Source organism: Sceloporus undulatus, chromosome 6 (genome assembly GCF_019175285.1).
Source record: "Sceloporus undulatus isolate JIND9_A2432 ecotype Alabama chromosome 6, SceUnd_v1.1, whole genome shotgun sequence".
NCBI lineage: Eukaryota > Metazoa > Chordata > Lepidosauria > Squamata > Phrynosomatidae > Sceloporus > Sceloporus undulatus.
Window position 1 is genome coordinate 122,273,125 of NC_056527.1, and position 21,911 is coordinate 122,295,035.

Sequence of the window (21,911 nt, forward strand, 5' to 3'; positions counted from 1 at the left end):
GCTCATTTTCTCCTTCCATCAAAAGTGTGCTGGAAGATAGAAAAGGGTCCATTCTGAGCAACAACAGCAACAAAATGGGAGTGGAGGGGAATGAGGTAGCAAGGATAGATATGTGAGCCTGAAAAGGAAAAGAAAACTGTTAGGAAAGCAAGGATGTGCATTGGGATGAGCTGTGAAGGAAAGATGGAGTCTTCTTGTTGCAGGAAACAGGAGACAAAACTGTCCCATTTCCCCTTCTCAAGAAAGCAATATGGAAGCACATGAAAAGAGCTTACATAAGTACAGTGGGCCCTCAGTATCCACTGGAGTTTGGTTCAGGATTCTCCATGGATACCAAAATCCATGGATGCTCAAGCCCCATTAAATACAGTGGCATAGTAAGCTGGTGTCCCTTCAATAAAATGGCAAATCAAGGCTTGCTTTTGGGAATGTATACATTTTTAAAAATATATTTTCATGCCATGGATGGTTGAATCCATGGATAAAGAATCTGTGGATGCAGAGGGCCAACTGTATCTTTCTCCCCCCCAAGAAGACATGTATGTCTCCAGGCAAGTATTTCACCAGTGGCTTTGAAGTTTTTGTGTGGTGCACCATCTTTTCTCTCCTGCAGCCCTGGAGGAGACAGGGCTTGGGGTCTGAGAACCAGCCAGAAAACCAAATTAGAAAGCTCTCTAGTTCTGTAGCTGAAGTATTCTTGAAGATCACTGTCAAGGCGGACATCTGATGGAGGTCCACCTCTACCTTCTCTTCTGAAGAGACCTCAAGTTCCAGATCTGAGCAAAGCTGATAAAAATCTGTCCCACTCTTAGCCCAGTTGCCAATCCAGAGGCAAAAGGGGATAGATAAATGGAGAAATGGGAAGGAGAGAAGTCTGCTCCCCACAGTGATTTCTCTATAAATCTAGCTGTTGATAACTTTGGCCTCAGGCTTCTTGGGTTTGCTTGTTTCTAATGTTCTCGGTGGTTGCATGCTCCCCACAGCGCACTACCAACGAACTGGAGCAATCCACCTTGGATACAATCATGCTTGGTCTACACAGAGCATTTGAGTGTTTGAAGATACAGACAGACCTTATTCTTTTTCATTCCAGCTGGACTGCTTTGAGCTATCTCCCATCGACATGGAGCAACAACAGAAAGAGGGGAGCAATAAGAAGACTGCAAGTGTTGACAGGCTTCACAGTCAGGATGGATGAAAAGTGTCCATGCTGCATTTAATTCAAAGGTACCCTTTCAAGGTAGCCAAAAGCCTCATCATCTGAGTTAGTGACACACATGAATGGATGAGAGAGCTAGCATGATGCAAAGGTTTGAGCATTGGACTATGACTCTGGAGATCAGTGTTTGAATCCCCGTTTGACCATGGAAATCCATTGGATATATCAGTGCATCACTAACACACACCAGTCTGGAGCAATCTTGTCTTTTTGAACAAAACACTTGCAGATCGTTTTATTTTTGTAAGCAAAAGTATTACACCAAAAGAATACTTGTCAGTCCTTAAGGTGTCACAAGACTCTGGCGTCTTTGCTTCAACAGACTTAACACAGTTACACCTCCTGTCCCTGGTTGTTTTTATAAGATGAAGGATGAATAGATGTATATGCCCAAGCCAATTTGTCCTCCTCCTCCACCTCCGCCTCCTCTCTCTGCATTTGCCATCTTCTGCAGCTGTTGCACTATCATCACCATCTCCACCATCCTCTTCAAAAAGCTGGCCGTTTGCCCAAAGTATTGGCAGAGAGTCAAGCCTAATGCCTTGCGCTTGGCCCAAGCTGTGAAATGTCATCGCCAAAGCCAGGCTGAGGTCAGTCCCACAGGACAGGTGAAGAGCCTAGTGTTGGCCGCACTCTTAATAAACCCTTTTGCTTTCCTTTGCCCAAAGCGACTCAGAGAGGTGACGCACCACCAGCATCTGTCGCACCCCACAAGCAGGCAGCCAAGCTGGACAAAGAGGCTCTCTGCCCTGCCTTTTCTGCATCAGGCCATCCTTTAAAAGCAGCTGCACAGAAGCCCCGGCTGTTCTCTCTGCTGGGATGGGGGGAGACAGGGATGGAGGAGGCCAGGAGAGGCCCTGACACATCATTAAAACCCAAGCCCAAGCCTTGCTTTCCCCTGCGGGCAGCTGCTGAGCCAGAGGCTGATTGAACACAAAGGCTGTTCTGTAATCCAGACGTCTTTGTAGGGGGGCAGGTTTACCTCTAGCTGCAGGCAGAGGCGGGAGACCAGATCCTACTGCAAGGAAGGCGGCTCAAAGGGGAAGAGAAGGGTTACAGCCTTCATCCTTGGGCTTGAAGGAAAGCAGTGCAGCCTTTGCTTGGCTCTGGGGAAGGGCCGATGACAGCAGGCATCAAAGAAAGTGAGAACAGGCCAAGCGGAGGATGCTGTCAAGTTCTGCCAAAGCATCAGCCTGACCTATCAGGCTGAGTTCACCAGTTTTCTCCCCCCCAAAATTCACTTTCCAAAGTAAGTCTGGGTCCAGAACCTGGGCGTCGCATCAAGAGATAAGCACTGCAAGGTAGATGAGGTTATATATACCTTCTGCTGGTGAAAGCACATGTCTGCACAGCAGATTTAAACCAACTTTAGAAGATCATGTGTTACTGGTAGTTTCTTCCAAGCAGGCCTGCGATTCTCATTTCAGTAAAGGCATGGGGAGAGCTCTCTCTCTGTGTGTGTCTTTCACTGGGACTTGCAGTAATTCAGGGAAGAAATGCCACAAATATTGACTGCTTTCCCCTCCCAACGTAGACTGATGCATTCTGTGGCTATGTGTCCTGAGCATCCAGCAGGAACAGTGACGGTGCGGGTGGTGTGCAAGCTGTTGTGCAACTAAGCCAATTAAACGTGTAATTAACAATCATTATTTACATCTGATGAATTCATTCAACGGTCTCTGGTATCTGTTGGAGAGCCTGAAATACAGCCTGGCATCCTGTTAGCGACACACGCAGGCATCAGTCCAACTTATGCCCAAGTATATCTTGTTATGGTTGTTGTCGAGGGAAGATTTCGCCACTTCACTTGTGCAATCGCCATCTGCTCCCTCAAGATTCACTTTCCTTCCACAGGGGCCCAAATTACAGAGCTATTTAGGGGTCTGTGGGGAGCAGGGGCCACTGGAGAAGAGGCTGGCTATGTCCCTGTAGCCAGAGACAGAGTGAAAAGGCATCCTCTGGCATCTCTTGGACTCTTGAGCTCCTTGATGACATTGTGGTTCTGCATCTCACTACATCATGCTTCTCTGATGCTTCTTGCTCTCCACTGGCCACTAAATGGCCACCAAGGGTGGGCTCCCACAGGAGGAAGGTGAGTTTGGTGGAAGGGGAGCATACTTCTGCCTGGGTGGAACTTGATGCTGCGTCTCTATATCCAGGAACTCGGTCAGAGGTACTAATATGCACATTATGCGCAACAGGCATGCTGTCTTACTTGTTGAAAATCCCACACCTGCTTGAATCCAAGGATTTAGATATAGGAGGAAACAAAATTAGGGCTTTGCCCCCCATGAATATTCTCCCCCAATAAAATTTTCTGCAATGTCTCCACATTTCTGTTTGTGTCGGGGTGGAGGTATTTCTGCTGGTCGGGGGGGAACAATAAAGGGAAGCAAAACGACTGGTACTTCATTTTGTGGCCTTACTTGGCATGTTAGGTGATCTGGGAGTAAAATGTAGCTTCTTAACTTCCAAAATTGGGAAAAGATCAGGAGCTGGGGGTATCCTGGAGGATGTCAGGGACCATAGAAAAGTGTTCAGGTATGTGGCATGTGAGCTGAACCTTCCACAACCCTGCTAAGATAAATATTTATGATGCCACCCGAGTCTTCTTTTTGCTTTTCTTCTTTCTGTCTCACGTCCCGCTACTCAGCACCCAAATCTCAGGTATTTAAACCCTTTTGGGCTCCTGCTGTTCCTTCCTCACCTGGAATCCTAATCTTTGTTTGCTGCACCACATTTAATTGCCACTGAGAAGAAGATGAGGAGGTAGCAAACCGAAGATTAAGATCCCTCCTCCCTCAGTGTCTGGTGCCAGCTTAGATGTCTATTTCTGTTTGAAGTTCTGCTCTGTTTTGTTTTTTCTTTTACCCCCTCAAAGCTTGGAAGGGAAGCAGAAAAGGGGGAGAGCGCAGATGAGACGCTCTCTAGAGTAAGCAAATTCCCAGGAAACAGAGGAAGAGAGAGAAAACACAGAACTTCTAAAGCTCCGTCAGAAATCTGCCTTGTCTGTGGCTGCCTGCACAGGCACCGAAAACCAACCCACAATTCCCTGTAATTTCAGCCTTCTGGTGCGCGCAGTCTCTTGCACAAAATGCTACACCTTCCTAGATCTCCTTAAATCCAGAGTGGTTGCCAATACATTTCATCTGCAGTGAATCTCTGACCTGGATTCGGACGTTTGCCACTCCAATAAAAACATTGGGGGGAATGAGAGAGCAGCCAAAAGTTTTGCCAAAACAAGCAAAGTTTCTTATTGAAAGGGAGGGTGTCCTACCCATATGCTTGAGTTGTCTCTCATACAGGCAATCCCACCAGGAGAGAACTAGGACTGATGTTGGCTTCCTCCTGAGCATATCCTATAGTCGAGATTCAACATCGGCTCAGCATAGGGTAAACAGCTGCCAAAGGAGCACTAGCACTATGCAATCCCTATAGTGAATACTGTTGTAGTGTAACGTATGAGGAACAGTTCATGTACACGTCTGTCGGCTCACTGCACAAAACACATGTGCAAAGTGCACCAACATAATAGTCTGGGTGCGTTATTACACATCTGTAATGGTTCTTCCACCTATGGAACTCCATGCTCACCACTTCCAGCTGGATACACATCCATTCCGCATTGTCCGAATAAAGGAACTCCACATGTGCACACCTAGCTATGTCACCAACAGGATTCTGGACAACATGTGAGAACCCAAGTTTGATGACACATAAGACCTCAGACAGAATCACAGAGTTGGAAGGGACCCCCAAGCACCGTTCTAGTCAACCCCTTGGCAGTGCAGGAATCTGTAGAATCATAGACTAAATCATGGAGTCCCTAGATCCCACACAGGATGCATGTGTGCCCCTTTTACAGGTACAAGCTCTCCCTTTTCCCTCTTTTACTGGGCCACCCCTTCACAGGACCCTTCACACTAACCAGCGGAGGCAATCTGATGAGTGCTGATTTCCCAGAGGGCTTGGAAAGCATCTGCCGAAACGTCCGGGTTCAAAGTTATCAGCTGCAAGAGAAAAGGAGAGTACAGTCAGCAAGGGAAAAACAGTTGAGCTCCTTGATCTCCTGGTAGCTCAGAGCACAAAGAGATCCCTGGGGTTCAAATCCCATGCCAGCCATTCACTAACTAGTAGGAAATATTAGACAGAACTGCTCCCTGCCAGTCTTGAGCTCCACCGCTTTTGCAACACTTTTTTACTGGCCTACCTTAAAGGGCTGGGGTTCAGATTTCTAAAATAACATTAAGGGAAGTACTGCTGAATACTGAAGAAGGGCTACATATATGCTGAACAGAGCCTTTGCTCGATGGCTGCCATTCTCAAGAACCCTGACCAGAAACTGGAAGCAATGGTAACTGGTGGTTCCTATGCCATTGGGGCTATAAACCCACTCTAGATTCCAGTCTAAACCTTCTCTCCAAATAGGTTTAGCACCTTGGGGAGACTGGATTAAAATCCAGAGCCTATTCAACAACCTGCCAACATGAGACCCATCAGCCACCACTAACCAGAAGCAGCACTCCTCTTTCTCATCATCTTTTAAGACTTCCCAATGGAGCCTGTTCACAGATTAATTCGGATGTTGCCAAGCAATGAATCAGAGAGGAAACCCACATGCTAGGACAGAAAGAAATAGTTTCCAGATGGACAAGAATTTATATTTGGGGATAATGAGAGGAGCGGGGATATGCCACACTTTGTGGTACCCATGTCCTTCTTCCACATAAGAGCCACATTGAATTGGCAGGGAGAATGGAGAAGATATATCCAGAGGCAGCCTTGTTGGAGAGATAGCAATGTACACTATCATCCAAAATCCACAAGACATTGATATCTTTATCAGGCCAACCCAAAAGTATATTATACAAGTTGCAACATGTATAATGGAGACAGTATGGGACCTCTTTGCTCCCCTATTCTTGAAATATACTGCCGGAGGCGATAAAAACACATCTAGCTCCTCTGTGGTTTCTCTTCAGGCTGCCTTTGCTGTTGACCCTTTTGCTTTTTACCTGCCTGCTGTCTCTGCTCTGAATTTTTCTTCTCCCCTCACCCAACCTGTCAGGTTTATCAAAACACCATTTAAACCTCTGATGTGGGTGGGGAGGAAAGCAGAGGCTCCTTTCCATGTCGCACACATCCCAAAACACACACACACAAATCCTTGCGCTTGGATTCACATTGCTATGGGGAAGCACATCTGGCCAGGCTCATTAGACGCCACTTTGCTGGGTTTTTCGTCCGGAGGCCTGCTATTTGGCTGCCAGCTCAGCTCCTAACCTGCAATTTAGTACCTGGGCGCCTTTTTCTATGTTGCTGCCTTGCGACAATTAGGAAGCTCCATTTTAAAACTCAATAGAGGGGGCGGCAGAGAAAGGCCAGGTTAGGGAGAAGGATGGATCATGTCCTTATGGCCAATTACTTGGAAGCCTATGGCAGCAGCCTTTTAGCGCCTCTAAATCCTTCCTTTCCTGATTTATATGTGGGTGAGTGTGCCAGGCTGCTGGCACGATGTGGTTAAGGTTGCCAACCTGGTCTGCAGAGTGAAAGATTGCCCTGTTCCCATCACCATTATGTTAGCAGTTTTCCAAAAGGGAGCAGTCTGTTTTAGTGTAAGAAGGAGAAGAAGAGGAAGAGGAGGAAGAGAAAGAAGAAAAGGAAGATGAAAAAAGGAAAAGAAGAAGAAGAGAGGAAGAAGAAGAAAAAGTAGTGGAAGAGGAAGAGGAGGAGGAGGAGAAAGAAGAAGAGGAAAGGGAAGAGAGGAAGAAGAAAAAGACAGAGAGGAAGAAGGGGAACAAAGGGGAAAGAGGAAAAGGAAGAGGAGGAGAAAAAAGAGAAAAAAGAAGAGGAAGAAGAAGAAAGGGAACAGGAAGATGAGGAAAAGGTAGTGGAGGAGGAAGAAGAGGAAAAGGAAGAGAGGAAGGACGTGGAGAAGGAAGAGGAAGAAGAGGAAAAGGAAGAGAAAGAAGAAGAGAAAAATGAAGTGAAGGAGGAAGAAGAAGAAGAAAAGGAAGAAAGAAAGAAAGAGGAAACAGAACAGAGAAGGAAGAAGAGGAAGAGGAAGAAGACGCCTTCTCTGTCAGAATGCTCTGGTGCCTCACCATACCACAGTTCCCAGAATTCCATAGCACTGAGTTAGGGCAGTTGAAGTGGGGTCAAACTGGATAATTTCTGCAGTGTGGATGCAGCCTCAGGTTACGGTGACTCATTATTTTGAGTAGGCTCCTTGATCCAACAGAGCAGTGAAAAATGAGTGTGTCGGGACATACGGTTGCTCACTTTTTGCCACTTCTTCCAATGTGGGAGGCAGGTATCCGAAGGCTGGTCCCAAGACCTTGAGCCTTTTGCACTGATCTGTCCAAGGAGGAAAATCCTCGCTTGTGCGCAGTGCTTCACCTCTTGAGCCATTAAGGTTTAATAGTCTCAATACATGGGAACAGCAGGGGCATTTTTCTGCCTGGAGTCGTGTAGGTGAAACAAGATCATGGCTGCAGCCCCTTCTGGATTAAGATGTATGAACCCACAGCAGCCACATAAATTACTCCTACGCGCTGAACTTAAAAAAAGCTACTTGCCCACCAAACACATTACAGGAATTATTACTTATAACTGCAAGAAGCAGAGTATGGGAAGAAACACGCCAGAGATGTCAAGCACTGAGGAAGAACACATAGTATAATCCTCTGAGCCCTGTGCTATTATCGCTTCTGGAGATATTGGGGGGGAGGAAGATTTAGCACACACCCTCCATCAAAGTTTTCCTCCATATTTAATACTTAATTTCCCTCTATTTTTCACCATATATAGTCCACCCTTTGCATCCACAGATTTGGCATCCGTGGATTCAAATATCCATGTCTTGCAAATATTGCAATTCCAAAAAGCAAGCCATGATTTTGCCATTTTATACAAGAGACACTATTTTACTATATCATTGTATATAATGGGATTTGAGCACACCACAGATTTTGGTATCCATGGGGGGGGGGGGCTAAAACCAAACCCCAGCAGATGCCAAGGGCCTGCTGTTTTGGGTGATTTTGTATTTTTATTTTGCCAAAGGAGCGTTTTTAGATATTTCACATGACAGGCATCAGCAGATCTAATTTCCCTTAACTGGACTGTACCTGGCTATGGACATTTGTGAGCCATTACGAAGTAAATAAATACATTAACTCTAAGGCAAGGGGTGGAATTGGGCGACACCTTCAGATGTTGCTGGATGATAACTACCATCAGCCCACGCCCAGCATCGTAATGATGCAGAATGTTGGGAATTGTAGTTCAATTCCAATACTGGGAGTAGTAGTTCAGTTCAAGGGTTGCATGATTTCCACCCCTGATGAAAGGGCTAGAAAGCATACTTTCTCACAGGGAGCCTCTCGAGTGTAAAGTGAAACTGAGTTTTTTCATGGTTAATCTGCACTGATTTGGGAGTAAGACAGGAAATAGCAGGGAACCTTTATTATTCCTGGGAGGGCTCAAGGGCAATTGCATTCTTCATAGTTCTTAGTACAATAACCTCCAAAATCCACGAAACATCTTTTTGGGACCAACCGAAATGCACAAAATACACGTTGCAAGCTTTCAAAGCTCCATCGTTGCAAAGCTTGCAACATGCATTTTGTACATTTTGGTTGGCCCAAAAATGGTATTGCTGTTTTGTGGATTTTGGATGTTACTGTACTTTGCTACATGGCCAACACAGTTACCCTTGGATAGGCTTCCATGTTTTTTTTCAGTACTTGACCATTTAATACACTTCTGATTGATTATTGAGGAGAAGGCTCAACTGCATAGGAATCTTGGTGGCCCAGTTTTGCCAGGTGGTTTCAGGGGTACGTCGACCCCCAAAAGTCCCAGTCTGGAATGGGTCAATCCCCCTTCTTCCCTCCTTTTCCTTCTTCCACCATCCATGGCTGCTGCTTTTATGAGGTTTCCTTCTACCAGCATGACGCAATGAGCCATGTGCCACAGTCTCCCATGCTGATGAAAGGAATTATAATCAAAAAATGCAACTTGCCCGGATCCCTGGAGTGCACAAAGTGAGAGAGAGAGGAAAGAATCAGAGTATTCTAAAGTGCTGGGAGAGGAAGGAAGAGGACTCTGTAAATGCACGGCATTATTATCTGGTGGGACGTGAGGCAGGAAGGAAAGGGAGGTGTAGAATATTGTTAAGAGATCATCCCCAGCCAGAGAGAACTGGAAGTGAGCCAGACATTGGTGGATGCACTAGGAAGTACATGTGGGGGGTTCCAGGAGCTAACCTTTGCAAAGACAGTCAGCGTGCACTGCCATAGTGGTCTCAGTGTCGGACTACAACTCTGGAGACCAAGGTTTGATTCCCAGCTCGGTCCTGAAACCCACTGGGTGGCCTTGGGCAAGTCACACTCTCTCAGCCTCAGATGATGGCAATGGCAAACCTCCTCTGGACCAATCTTGCCAAGAAAACCCCATGATGGGTTCGCCTTACGGTCACCATAAGTTGGAAACGAAGGTACACAACAACAACAACCCTTGCAAAGTGAATCGGTCCTCTTTGCTTTTGCCATTAGCTCACCCATCCACAACCCACCCTCGGGGGGAAAACAGGACCGGACTAAGACATTTTGCTGCTTCAGGTGGCATAGCAAATGGTCATTGTCATTGCTTTATATGCCACCAAGTCACTTCCAACATATTATGATTTATGAATAGAAGGCTTCCAGGAGAACTTGGTGAGATCTTACATTGCACCAGCATAGCATACATATCCAACAGTTACGTTATGCTCCCATTGCGCAAGCTTTGTACTGAAGAGCAACATCCCCAGCCATGCAAGAATACACAACTAAAACACTTTTGAAAGACATCTATCCAACCTCTGGTTAAAGACCTTCAAAGAAGAAGAGTCCATCACTGTAAAAGGCAGAATATTCCACTGTTGAACAGCAATTACAGTAAATTAGTTCTCCCTAATGTTTAGGTGGAATTTCTTTTCTTGCAATTTGAATCCACTGTTTTACATTCTAGTCTCTGGAGCTCACTCCATCTTGTACATGACATCCCTTTGGGTATTTAAAGATGGCTATCATGTCACCTCTCAGCCTTCTCTGCTCCAGGCTAGACATACCCAACTCTCTAAGCCACTTAGCTTCTCCCCAAGTCTTTGCTGATCTGCTGGGAAAGGCTAAAATGGCTCCCTCTTTGACAACTTCAGCAACGTTAGAGCAACCTTCTTCAACTTGGTATCCTCTACATGTACTGGACTACAGCTCCCATCACCCGCAGGATGGTGCTACTACCTTGGTCGGAAACCATGGGGGATGTAGTCCAACACATGTACAAGGTGGCGGAGTGGGGAAGATTGTGCAAGAGGGTCAAAAGAAGTCATTTGTGTACGTTCTGACATTTTACCAGGTTTCTGTACTGCTGGCAAATGATGGGAGTTGCACTCCAAAATATCAAGACGACATTGGGTTTCTGAGTCCTTTCCTTCTGCAGCTAAGGCCCCTTGAAGGGAGAAGACATCAGGAACTAATCCCAGGATCCCATGACTGTCTTTTTCTTCTGTTCTACCTTAGACCCTCCAAATTTTGCAAAAGGAAAGGGAACCACAAACACTGTAATTCATCTCCTCCCTTCTCCACAAAAGTTGTTGTTTTAAGTGCAAAAACACCACAAGGGATGGACCAGAGAGGAACTGTGTGTGATGACTTTACAATGTCTGGCCCTTCCATACTGTGCGCAGTCAATTTCTGCTTCAGATTTCCATGTTCCTTTTTCTTCCTCCTCCTGGGACTCAACAGCAGAAGAGAAATGGCTGTGCTTTGAACCCAGCAAGAGTGCTTCAGAGCAGCCTCGCTGCTCCAAAAAGAGATGTCAATCTTCCTGTTTTATTTTATTGCGTTCATCAAATTTGCAAAACAGGCAAAGCCTTGCAAAGCCGCGAGAGCCGCTTTATGATGACAGCCTGTCCTGGAACCTGACTGCTGTGCTGCTATCTCAACAGAGCAGAATGCCTTCTACTACGTCTGCTAAAGGCAAAGAGAAAATTCAACTGGTGGAGCTTTCTGCAATGCCGCATTGGCCTAGACCAGGGGTAGGCAACCTGCGGCCCGAGGGCCGGATGCGGCCCGGTGAGGCCTTGGGACCGGCCCCAGCCCAGTCCTGCCGCCGATTGCTGCCGGGGCCTTTAGGGGGCAATTGTCTATCGAAGCCTCAGAAACATGCATTTATATTAACATTTTTTTTAAAAAAATCAGCATTTTTTTTAAAAAGTGTCTTCCATTTGAAAATTTTATCCTACATTTGTCCTGGTTTATTTATATAGTTAATTTTTTAAAAAATTATTTAATTATTTATTTTTTGGCTTCGGCCCCCCAGTTGTCTGAGGGACAGCAACCCGGCCCCCGGCTCAAAAAAATTGCCTACCCCTGGCCTAGACAGATGACAAAAATTCCCTTTGTGGATTTCTGTCGGCAATGGAGCTGCTTGAAAGCGCAGGAGAAAAGTTAGCAACTTTGTTGGACAGCCCAAAATGTAGACAGTCACTGCTAGACCACTACGCAAGGTGGCAAGAAAGAGCAAGCATAGTGTAGTGGCCATGAAACCCATTGGGTGACCTTGGGCAAGTCACGTTCTCACAACCTCAGAGGATAGCAACGACAAATTGAACAAATCTTGCCAAGAAAACCCATGATAGGGTCGCCCTAAGTCGGAAACAACCTGAAGGCATATACGTAATGACAAGCCCATTTTTCTCTCCGAAGTACAGAGCCTGGTCTGTACCTTTGCAGACAGGTTTCAGTCTGTACAGAGAGGAAACTGCAATGGACAGAGTGCACTGGTACGTATCTATGACACACTAACACATGCCAATCTGACCACTGTATTTCCAGTTACCATGTATGGATGTGAGAGATGGACAGTGAAGGAAGCAGACAGAAAGAAAACCAACTCATTCGAAATGTGGTGCTGGAGAAGAGAGCTTAGGATCCCATGGACAGCCAAGAAGACAAACAAATGTATCCTTGAACAGATCAGACCAGGGCTCTCCTTGGAAGCTAAGATCAAGGTGAGAGTATCTTACTTTGGCCATGGATCAAGACATGGATCACTAGAAATAGCAATAATGCTAGGAAAGGTGGAGGGTAGAAGAAAAGAGGAAGACCACAAGCCAGATGGATAGACTCAATCAGGAAGGTTATTATGGGCAAGGGCTTCCAGGATCTGGGCAAGAATGCAGTGGAGGAGAGGGATTCTTGGAGATGTCTCATCCACAGGGTTGCCATGAGTCAGAGCCAACTCAGGGGCAGCTAACTACAAGAACAACATTCTCCTTTAATGTCTTACATTTTGCTGTGCCTTGTCCTCCTTCGTGGTTAGGACATCTGGCCACTCTAGACAGAGACCATCTCACTCATGCTTTGTGCACTGTTGCCATCTAATGGCAAGGCATTCTATCTGCAAGCAACTGGAATGGCTTACCTGGAACAGCCAACGCAGGACGGCATGGGGACACCTGGACTGGCCCCGGTACAAGGAGCTGATGAGGCCATCATGGAGGAGTGCCAGCTGGCGGGGGAACTGGGAACTGGAGACACAAAAGAGGAGTCAGAGGAAATACAGTTGGCCCCCCAAATTCACTGCCATTTGGGATGCAGGACCCCTGTAAAACTGTAAAAAACAGAAATAAAAAAACACTTTTAAAAAAAACCTGAAAGAACACATCTTTAGGAATCTCTAGGTCCTCCAGCGCAACTGTATGGTCAACTTCTGCCAGACGTTGACCACAGAATTGTGCTGGAAGGCCTACAAATGCCTAGAGAGGTGTTCTCGCTAGAAATTTCTAGGTCCTCCAGTGCAACTGTATGGTCAACTTCTGCCAGAGGTTGACCACACAATTGTGCTGAAGAACCTATAAATGCCTAGAGAAGTGTTCTCTCTAAGAATTTCTAGGTCCTCCAGAGGAACATTTGGCAAAAATTGGCCACAGAGTCATGCTGAGGGACCTAGAGAACATATCAATCAAATCTGCAAATAATCAAATCCGCAAAAGTCAAAGCTCCAGATGTGGAGAGTTGACTGTACGGGGGAGCAATTTTTTATACCACCCAAGGATTTAACAGGTAGACACGTTAAGGTTTTGTAAAAGAAAGAAAAGAGAACAAGAAAGGAGATCCAGGTAACTATAGACCAATCAGTCTGATCTCCATCCAAACAAAGATATTAGAACAGATTATACAGGAGTCCGTCTCTTCTAAAATCCGGACGAAACCCGTGAGTGAATTCACGACCCTAAGTTCAGGGTTTATTTTATTTTGGTTTGTTTTTTTAAACCTTAGTTGTTGTCAGATCTAACTGAAAAAATATGGCTGGAAGGTCTCCATATGGGACCCACATCAAAGCCAGTGAAATCAACCTACAGACAGATTGGAAACCAACTGGCAAGGCTGCGTGGTCTGGCAAATCCTATGCTTAGATACAGAGAGCTCCACAAAAGGGCCCAAGGATGAATCCTTGATTTATTTAGATGCTCAGGAAAAAATGCCAAGCATGGACCAGGGAAGGCCTGGGTCTGAATCCTTAATCAAGAAGCTTGATGGTGCACTCAATCTAGTTTATTTTTTGGATGTAGCTACACAAGTTATATATTACTCCCAATATTAGAGGCGGTCTTGCTTCTACACTTTCTGGGAACCAAGGATGCTACTGGTGTTGTAACCAGGACCAGCTTAGTAGGCTTACCTATGGATCTTGGGGGGTCCAAGGGGCAATGCCCCCAGTCTCATTCTGAATCCAAGTTAAAAATTTGCTTTATACCAAAATTTCTGGATTCTCGGCCCAGTTAGGTATCACTGCTCTCAACACACATGTGCATCCACTTGCAACATGTCTCCATTAACAGGCACCCAAGTGCAATACACATGCACAATTTTAAACATGTTTCTGTGTCCAATGGCACCACCTGTCCAGGCACAAAGGCACCCCCACCCCCTTGAATAGCAACGTTGCACAACTGGACCAAGACGTCAGATGCACATGCACATCCATGAATTGAATGTGGACAGTCCACATAAGACAAAAACATCCAGCCACTACTATAGGGGAACTTATGTATGCCTCAAATGCCAACAGGATTCCAACCTATGAAGTCTTTTTGATTTGAAGACTTCACCGTTCAACACTCTTGGCTTTCAATGGAAACCTTTTCCTTGGCCTTTCCCGGAGCAAGAACAGCCCCTGTGAATTTTTGTTCTGTTCTTCCGTCGAAGTAAACAAAAAAACAACCCCAGAACAGAACAAAAATAAGCTGACGGCTTCTTCTGTGCATTATTTCTATACAAGCTCAGTAAGTGAAAATAAAAGATGCAGGAAGGAGTCCTGTGCATTAAAGAGAAAACACAATTTTAAAAGACACCCGGCAGCCCTGCTGAAAGCAACTCTTTTTAAATAAACCTTCCCTGAGCATTTGATGCCATATTTTTCTGGGACAAAATATATTTAAGCTGCTTGGAACATAATGATCCGAAGTGATGCTTCCCCCCTGAGCCTCAAGGCTGTCATTCCGCTCCCTGGCTGCGTCTGGGCAATTTGATGAATTTCTCCTCAGCAGGATCTGCTACAAATTTGGTCGAGGAAAAGTGCTCCCGGTGCTGGCTGGCGAGAAGAAAGAGTTGATTTTCGGAAAGGCAGAGTTTGCATTCAGACTCGCACAAGCAAAAGTGAAACACAAACATATTTCTTTCTTCACTGCAAGAATGTACAAGAATTAGGAGGACTGGGGAAGAGAGAAAGCTAGGGCAACTCAGAGCGGTAAGAATGCAACCTGCGGTCGCCAGTGCCAAGCAATCCATGGGTGAAAAGGGGCCTGCAAGAACAACAGAATGAATGGAGGTCTCAGACACTAGCCAGTACTAACTGGCTGCAATTTACTTTCCTTCTGTCCTGAATTTGCAAGACTGGATGTTGAGGTCTTGCCCTGGATCCAGACTATGGCACTGGAGAGAGGGAGAGGATGTTCAAAAGGGGCTCCACTGATCTTAAAATATTACATTTATTTTTGCCCAGACAAGTAGTCAGTCAAATTCTTCCGGGTATCAGCCATTAGAGGGTCAACCAGCTGCAACCTTCCACTTAATGGCCCAAAGGCAGAGGAGTTGGTCACCCAGACAGGGACTCCTTGTGCCTCGCTTCCGGTCTGGTGAGTCATTCCTCATTGGGCCGAGTGCTTTGGCTGAAATGCCCGCCCGGGGGTTTGCGGTGCCTGTTTCAAGAGCCACCATCTTCCTTGTGCTGGACATCTTCACTGCATCCCCTGTATGTCCCATCTGTCTCTGCCTCAGCCCCTTAGGGGATGGAGGCTGGATTCGGACAGAAAGGAGAGATTGATGAAGTGTCAGGCTTGGCATGCATTGTGTGAAACCAATGAAGCCTTGTCCATTAACCAAGAGGGCATTTAAATATAGGCTAGGTCAGAGACTAAACGCGGCGGTGGAGTCTCCATGGACGTAATTTGATGTAGGATGGCAAACTCTGAGAGAGGCCAGTTCTGCTCAAGAGGAAGCCAAGAGCAGCTAGCAAAACTCAAGGCAGCAACTTGGAGCTGTGAAGAAGCAGGAATGGAACCTGGAAGGGTAGCTAAGATTAGACTTTCAGGAAAAGCTTTGCTCATGCCATCACTTTATCTTATTTGCTGCACTTAAGAGGCTATCCAGATAATGGTCCCTTTCTCACTACACAGTTATAGCACTTACAGTTCCACCTTGCTCTCCTTCCGAGGCAGGTCAAACCACTTCTGCACCGTCAGGCTTTTACAAAATAACTAGAATTGGGCTTCTAATGCTGTGCAGTTATGTTTTTAAGATTGGTATATCGTATTCCCATACCTTGGATGAAACATCTTTCAGGAAGGAGACTGCAGTCAAGAAATCAGAAGACTATGAATGGGAAGGGCAGCTATGAAAGAACTGGAAAAGATCCTCAAAAGTAAAGATATACAACTGAGCACTAAAGTCAGAATCATACAAGTCACTGTATTCCCCATCACCATGTATAGTTGTGAGAACTGGACAGTGAAGAAAGTGGGTAAGAAGAAAATCAATTCATTTGAGATGTGCTGCTGAAGAAGAGTACTGAGGATAGCATGAAGAGCCAAAAAGACAAAGAAATGAGTCCTAGAACAGATCAAGCCAGAAATCTCCTGGAATTCAAGATGACTAGGCTGAGGCTGTCGTACTTTGGTCACATCATGAGAAGGCACAACTCATTCGAGAAAACAGTTATGCTAAGAAAGGTGGAGGGAAGTAGAAGGAGAGGAAGGTCACATGCTAGATAGATGGACTCTATTAAAGCAGATCAGAGGAGTACAGGGAGTCTTGGAGATATCTCATCCATGGGGTCACCATGAGTCACAATCGACTCAAGAGTAGTTAACATCCATCTTGGAGATGGGTCCCACCTTCAAGATCTCTCATTATGTATATGCAAACATTCCAAGATCCAAAATACTTCTCCCCCCAGGCATTTCAGATAAGGGAGACACAACCTGTACTGGCAACGACTAGGCTAGCTGGGGCATTCTAGCTGTTGTCATCCAAAACAACAAATGTCTTGAAGTGTCAGGTCACCTTGGAGGCTTCCTTCAACAAAACACTTTTTTCCTTCCAGAAGATTCCTTCAAAAAGCGCCCGGCATTTCTTTCACCGGTGATGGTGGGAAGACACCAGGCGAGCGCTTGTCGGATATTCCTGTTTCCGAACGCACATCCCTCACGCTTCGGTGTTCCTCTCTCTGCCTACCCACAACGCAGGCCTCCCCTTGTCTAACATCCGCTTCCTACAAGGCCGTGTATCTCTTCCAATTAGCAGAGCCAAAGCGGGCTAATTACTGTCAGAAGCTGGCACGACCCGGAGGCTTCTTTCTTCTCCCCTCGTCGAAGCCAAGCAAAGCCAGTCCCTTCGTTGGTATTCTGGGGGAGGCTCCGCTACACTCCCGTGGGGTGTGTGTTGGCACTCCATCGCCATTTATCACAGGGATGCCATGCATGACAGGTAACCTACTTTCACAGGCCTGCTAGAATATTCACAAGGTTGAGCTATGTGCTGCCACTCCCCCATACAAATGAGGAGAGCGGCAAGGCAGGGAAGGCGCATGGAACATGTGTGTCTGACTACAAGCACGACGTGGACCCAAGATGCATAAGGATGAGGTGCAGGTACAATTTATCTCAGCCAGAGCTTGGGAAAGCTCCCCTTTTTTTCTTTTTTTGGACTATCCATTCCAGAATCCCCTAACCAGGGCTGGCTGGTGGATTCTGGAAAGGATAATCTAAAAAAAGGAACTTCCCCAAGCTATAACGAAATTTGAACTCGTCATAATACAGTATGTAGAGAGATCTTGTAGCACCTTTGAGACTAACTGAAAGAAAGAAGTTGGCAGCATGAGCTTTCCTAGACTTCAGTCTACTTCCTCAGATGCATTCAGTAGGAAGTAGAAGTCTAAGAAAGCTCATGCTGCCAAAGGTTTAAAATTGGTTTAAAATTGGTTTTGCAGTGAGAAAAAGCCTTCCTCCTAAGGAGAACTTCTGCCTAAATGCCTGTAGCTACCCTTGCATGGAGCCTATCCCGAAGGAGATCGGGAGTTTATCCTGTGAATATCCTGGGGAAATCAGATAATTATGGGAAATGATTTCACACGACGTCGCACAAAACTCACCATTAAAGTGGTCACAAAGGAGCATTAACACACATCTTTTCACTTTCGGGATCTCAGCGACAATGCATTTCCGATATCACTTTTTTTGTGCAATTGCGTGCGATAATCATTCACGCAGTTACTTGCCATTTTCGCTTTATTTGCGGGATGCTTTAAATGCACTTTAATCTCTCTTTAATGCTGCAATTAGCCCCAGTGTGATAAACTCTTTTCTGAACAATGCTGATGAGGCAAGCTGCTTTTTTAAAATAAGGATTGTCTCTTCTGCATGAGATGGCAAAGCCCTACCCCTCATAACACAACTCCATTTTTATCCTATTTCTTAGCAATTTCATGTGTTGTCTTTTAAATCATGGTCCTGGGAGTTGCCTGAAAGTAGACTAAGCCCTTCTAGTGAGCCTCGACCACAGTTTAATAACTGAACTGCAGTGATTTAGCTCCTCCGCTGATGGGAAAAGGGGCAAAAATGTCGTTCAGATTATTACTCTTAAACTGCAAGGCTGGCTCTACATGCCAACACACAGCATGGCTCCCACAGCCTTCCCATACAGGCGCAGGCGCATTCACCCACATCTCCACGGCCTCCAATTTTCACAGAGGCTTAATTAATCAGCCTCCGTAATGTTTCGCAGGATCCCCGACTCAACACTGTTCCCGTAATGCAAAGTGCCATTAATTATTAATTCTTATTATTAAATAATACGCTGGCAGGGGAGGCAGAAGCAGCGGTAGCGGAAGCAAACCTAAGCTGTTTTTAAGGCAATTACCTTCATGCCCGCAGGTTCCCCCATTTCCAGCAACAGCAGAGAAAGCAACACAAGGGTGGAGGAGATCTACTATGTCCACAATGTTCAAATCTCTTGCTGGAGCCAGTTAAATGCTCCATAAGTGGCAGGCGGGAGTGAAAGGAGCAGAGGGGCACGGAGCTTTGTCTCACAAGCTCAGAGCAGGTTATGCCCTAGCAGAAGCTGCAGGGCATGAATGCACTGGGGACGGGCAATTTCCTAGCATGGAAAGGAGGGCATAGGTTGGTCTTGGATTGATCCCCCAAGAATCATGCAATCCCCCAGACTGAACCATTTGAAAGCTGCACTCATTCTTCACTACTGCAGAAACCAATGCAAAAATCCCAGCAATTTTGCTAGGAAAAATGGCACATGGAGAGTAGAGGGATGTAAAGCACATTAGTTCCTAGTGTCAGAAAACCTTGTTGGGAAGAATGATGCGGCCGCACGAGACCTGCGCAGTCTCTGCCAGTATTCACACATTGGGAAGCATTCTGGAGGATGATTCTGTGCAGAAATACAGGTGGTTTTCTTGTTCAAGGAAGGGAACACTCTTTTTGCACAGCAAAAAGTGGAGTTTACGTCCATTACGTATGCTGTTTCCTGGGTGGAAAACGTAGAGGTTTTGCACAGAAAAACAACATGCGTTTCCATGCAGAATAGCCACATGTCATTTCTGCACAAAATAATGTGTATTTCTGTGCAGGATAATGCCCTGGGAGACTTTGCAAAGTGGTAATACTGGGGGAATCCTGCATAGAAATCTTTGCTCTCTCCTGCAGCAAGGAGAAAACGGTAGGAATTAACCACCCTTGACTGCAAAGATAACACAGGCAAGATTTACATCTTTAGGAGAATGTTCCTCCTGTTTCTCTGAAGATTTCAGCTGCAATGGGTCGTAACAAAGAGCCTTACCCCTGGGAGATATAATGAAGGAGAAATAGCGGTGGGTAGAGCTTTTCAACCTAGATTTCAAGCTTAGATCCAAAATTGATTGTGGCTAACTTTGCTCCTTATTCTCCTTCAACAGTAACATCTGGAATCCCCCTCGTGTGTTGTGTTATGCAGCAGCCACAGACACACAGCACTGGATTCACTTATTAATTTTTGAGTTTTCCATAAGTGGGGTTGCACAGTTTTGGGGGGATGAGCAAGATGACTTGATAATTTAAAAGTCGGAAACCAGGGTCTGGGCTGCACAATGGGTTACAACTCATCTGTAAGAAAAAGAAAACCACCTGTGCATAGAAACCTAGCAGATCAAGGAGAAGCTCTTCCTTTATATATACATACTGTATATATATATGTGTGGATCTTTTCTATAGGGAGGAGCATTCACTTTTAAGAGTCAGCACCTGCTGTTTTAAGTGGCCCATCCACTGGCTGCAGGAGAGAACAAAGATTTCAATGGCAAGTGGTCCATTGCACCCTTGGGCTAGAAGCCATGGCTCACTTGCGTTATTAATACAGGGAACTCACCTGAAGAAAAGTCTTTCTATCTGGTTCTGTGGCTCCAGCCCAGTAGCGTCCAAAGGCAAAGTGGTCCTTGTGTGAGGTGGGAACCGAAAAATGCTTTCGCCCGGGTAGAGAGTTGGGATGGTGCCCCGATTAATAGAGAACTTCTCCAGGAACAACCTAGGAGGAGGTAAAAAAGGTAGCTGTTTACAAGCAGCTCAGAGAAAAAGATAGAGAAAAAGACCAAGTACAGATTAAGGACGGGATGCCTGAACTTTCCCTACCCCAAATCCCCCTTATCTCCAAGGGATGGAGGTTTTGGTTTCCACCATAGACTGTACTTTGTCTGAACACTGAATGCTTTAGGCCAGCTTACTCCTGAGAGCCTGGTGGGGAAAAACTTTGGACTACAACTCTCATCAGACTTCTTAGCAGAGCTGTGCAGCCGGAGTCAAGAATTGTGGAGTCGGAGCTGGAAGCAGGTCTGGGTGGTTCCAGATTTGGTAGAAATGTACTGATTCTGGGTCTGTAGCAGTTAAAGTGAGATCAAACTGCTATAATTATGTCATGTGGATACACCCGTTGAATGCTGTTTTGGTGCCTTTACTCTGCCCAGAGATCTTCTGAAATAGAGAGGCAGATATAATAAATTGGAAACACAGTGTAAGCAGGATGCTGGACTAGATACACCTTTGGCAAAGGTTCTAGCTATAAGGGGGACAAACTGAGGGTATTACCCCATGAAAATCCTGCCTCCAATGTACTTTTACTTCATTCCCCAAATGTCTACTAGGGAGAACTCTTACGTCTATTATGTTTGCATCCCCTTGGTCGCTTTCTGTGCCTCTGTTCTTTAGATGAGCCAGTATGATGCATTGGAGTAGGACTCCAGGAGACCCGGGTTCAAATTCCCTCTCAACTATGAGAACCCACTAGGTACCCTTGGGCAAGTCACACTCTCCCAGCCTCAGAGGAAAGTAATGGCAAACCCACTCCGAAGAAATCCTGCCACAAAAAAAAGTCCATGGGCAGTATCATCGTAAGTCTCATGAGTTGAATGTCAACTGGAAGGCAAATAACAAGATCAAATTCTTTGGATGCCTAAAGTGCAGCAAAATTCAAAGATATAGCTGTGCTAGTCTGTAGAATCAGTATGTAGAGAAATCTTGCAGCACCCTTAAGACTAACTGAAATAAAGAAGTTGTCAGCATTCAGTCTACTTCCATCTGAATGCATCTGAAGAAGCAGACTTAAGTCTACATCATGCTGCCAACTTCTTTATTTCAGTTAGTCTCAAAGATGCTACAAGATCTCTCTGCATACTAAACTGCAGCAAGTTACTGCAATGCTGGAAATTTGGGGACCTTTAAGCCTCAGTAGTCCAACTACAAAAAACAGAAGTATTGACTCAAACACACTTGCTTGGAAGCAAACCACGCTGGGAGCAACAGGACTTACATACAGACAAGTGCCAAAAGGACCCAAAGCACCCTGACAGTGAAATGAAATGATACAGATAAACGGTCCTGATTGCCAGGTTTGCTTTCGCATGCTTCTAATGCGCTTGCAGAGGCATTTCCGTGGCTGGAGCAAGAGGGGAAGATTAAGAGCAAACCACTGGATTGATTTCTTCCTTAATCTCTGTTCCCAGCAGGGCTCTTGAATGCTCCCACTTATGGACTTTTAAACAACTCTTGCTAGAGAAATGGTACAGTGACCTTACACTGAAAACAACTCTGGATACACAAGGC

At 45.6% G+C, this 21,911-nt stretch overlaps 1 protein-coding gene across 2 annotated transcripts in view; it reads right to left on the reverse strand.

Annotated features, from left to right (window-relative positions):
• Nucleotides 1-21,911, reverse strand: part of FAM178B (family with sequence similarity 178 member B) — a 126,845-nt gene that overhangs the window by 92,359 nt on the left and 12,575 nt on the right. For both annotated transcript variants that reach the window (XR_006104720.1, XM_042475999.1), the window contains exons 6-8: nucleotides 20,185-20,340; nucleotides 12,692-12,797; nucleotides 5,148-5,229 (exon numbers count right to left, since the gene is read on the reverse strand). Coding sequence is in view for 1 of the 2 variants with exons in the window: in XM_042475999.1 (XP_042331933.1) it covers nucleotides 5,148-5,229; nucleotides 12,692-12,797; nucleotides 20,185-20,340 (344 nt within the window). In the remaining variant the exon portion in view is untranslated. The remainder of the gene's footprint in view (nucleotides 1-5,147; nucleotides 5,230-12,691; nucleotides 12,798-20,184; nucleotides 20,341-21,911) is intronic.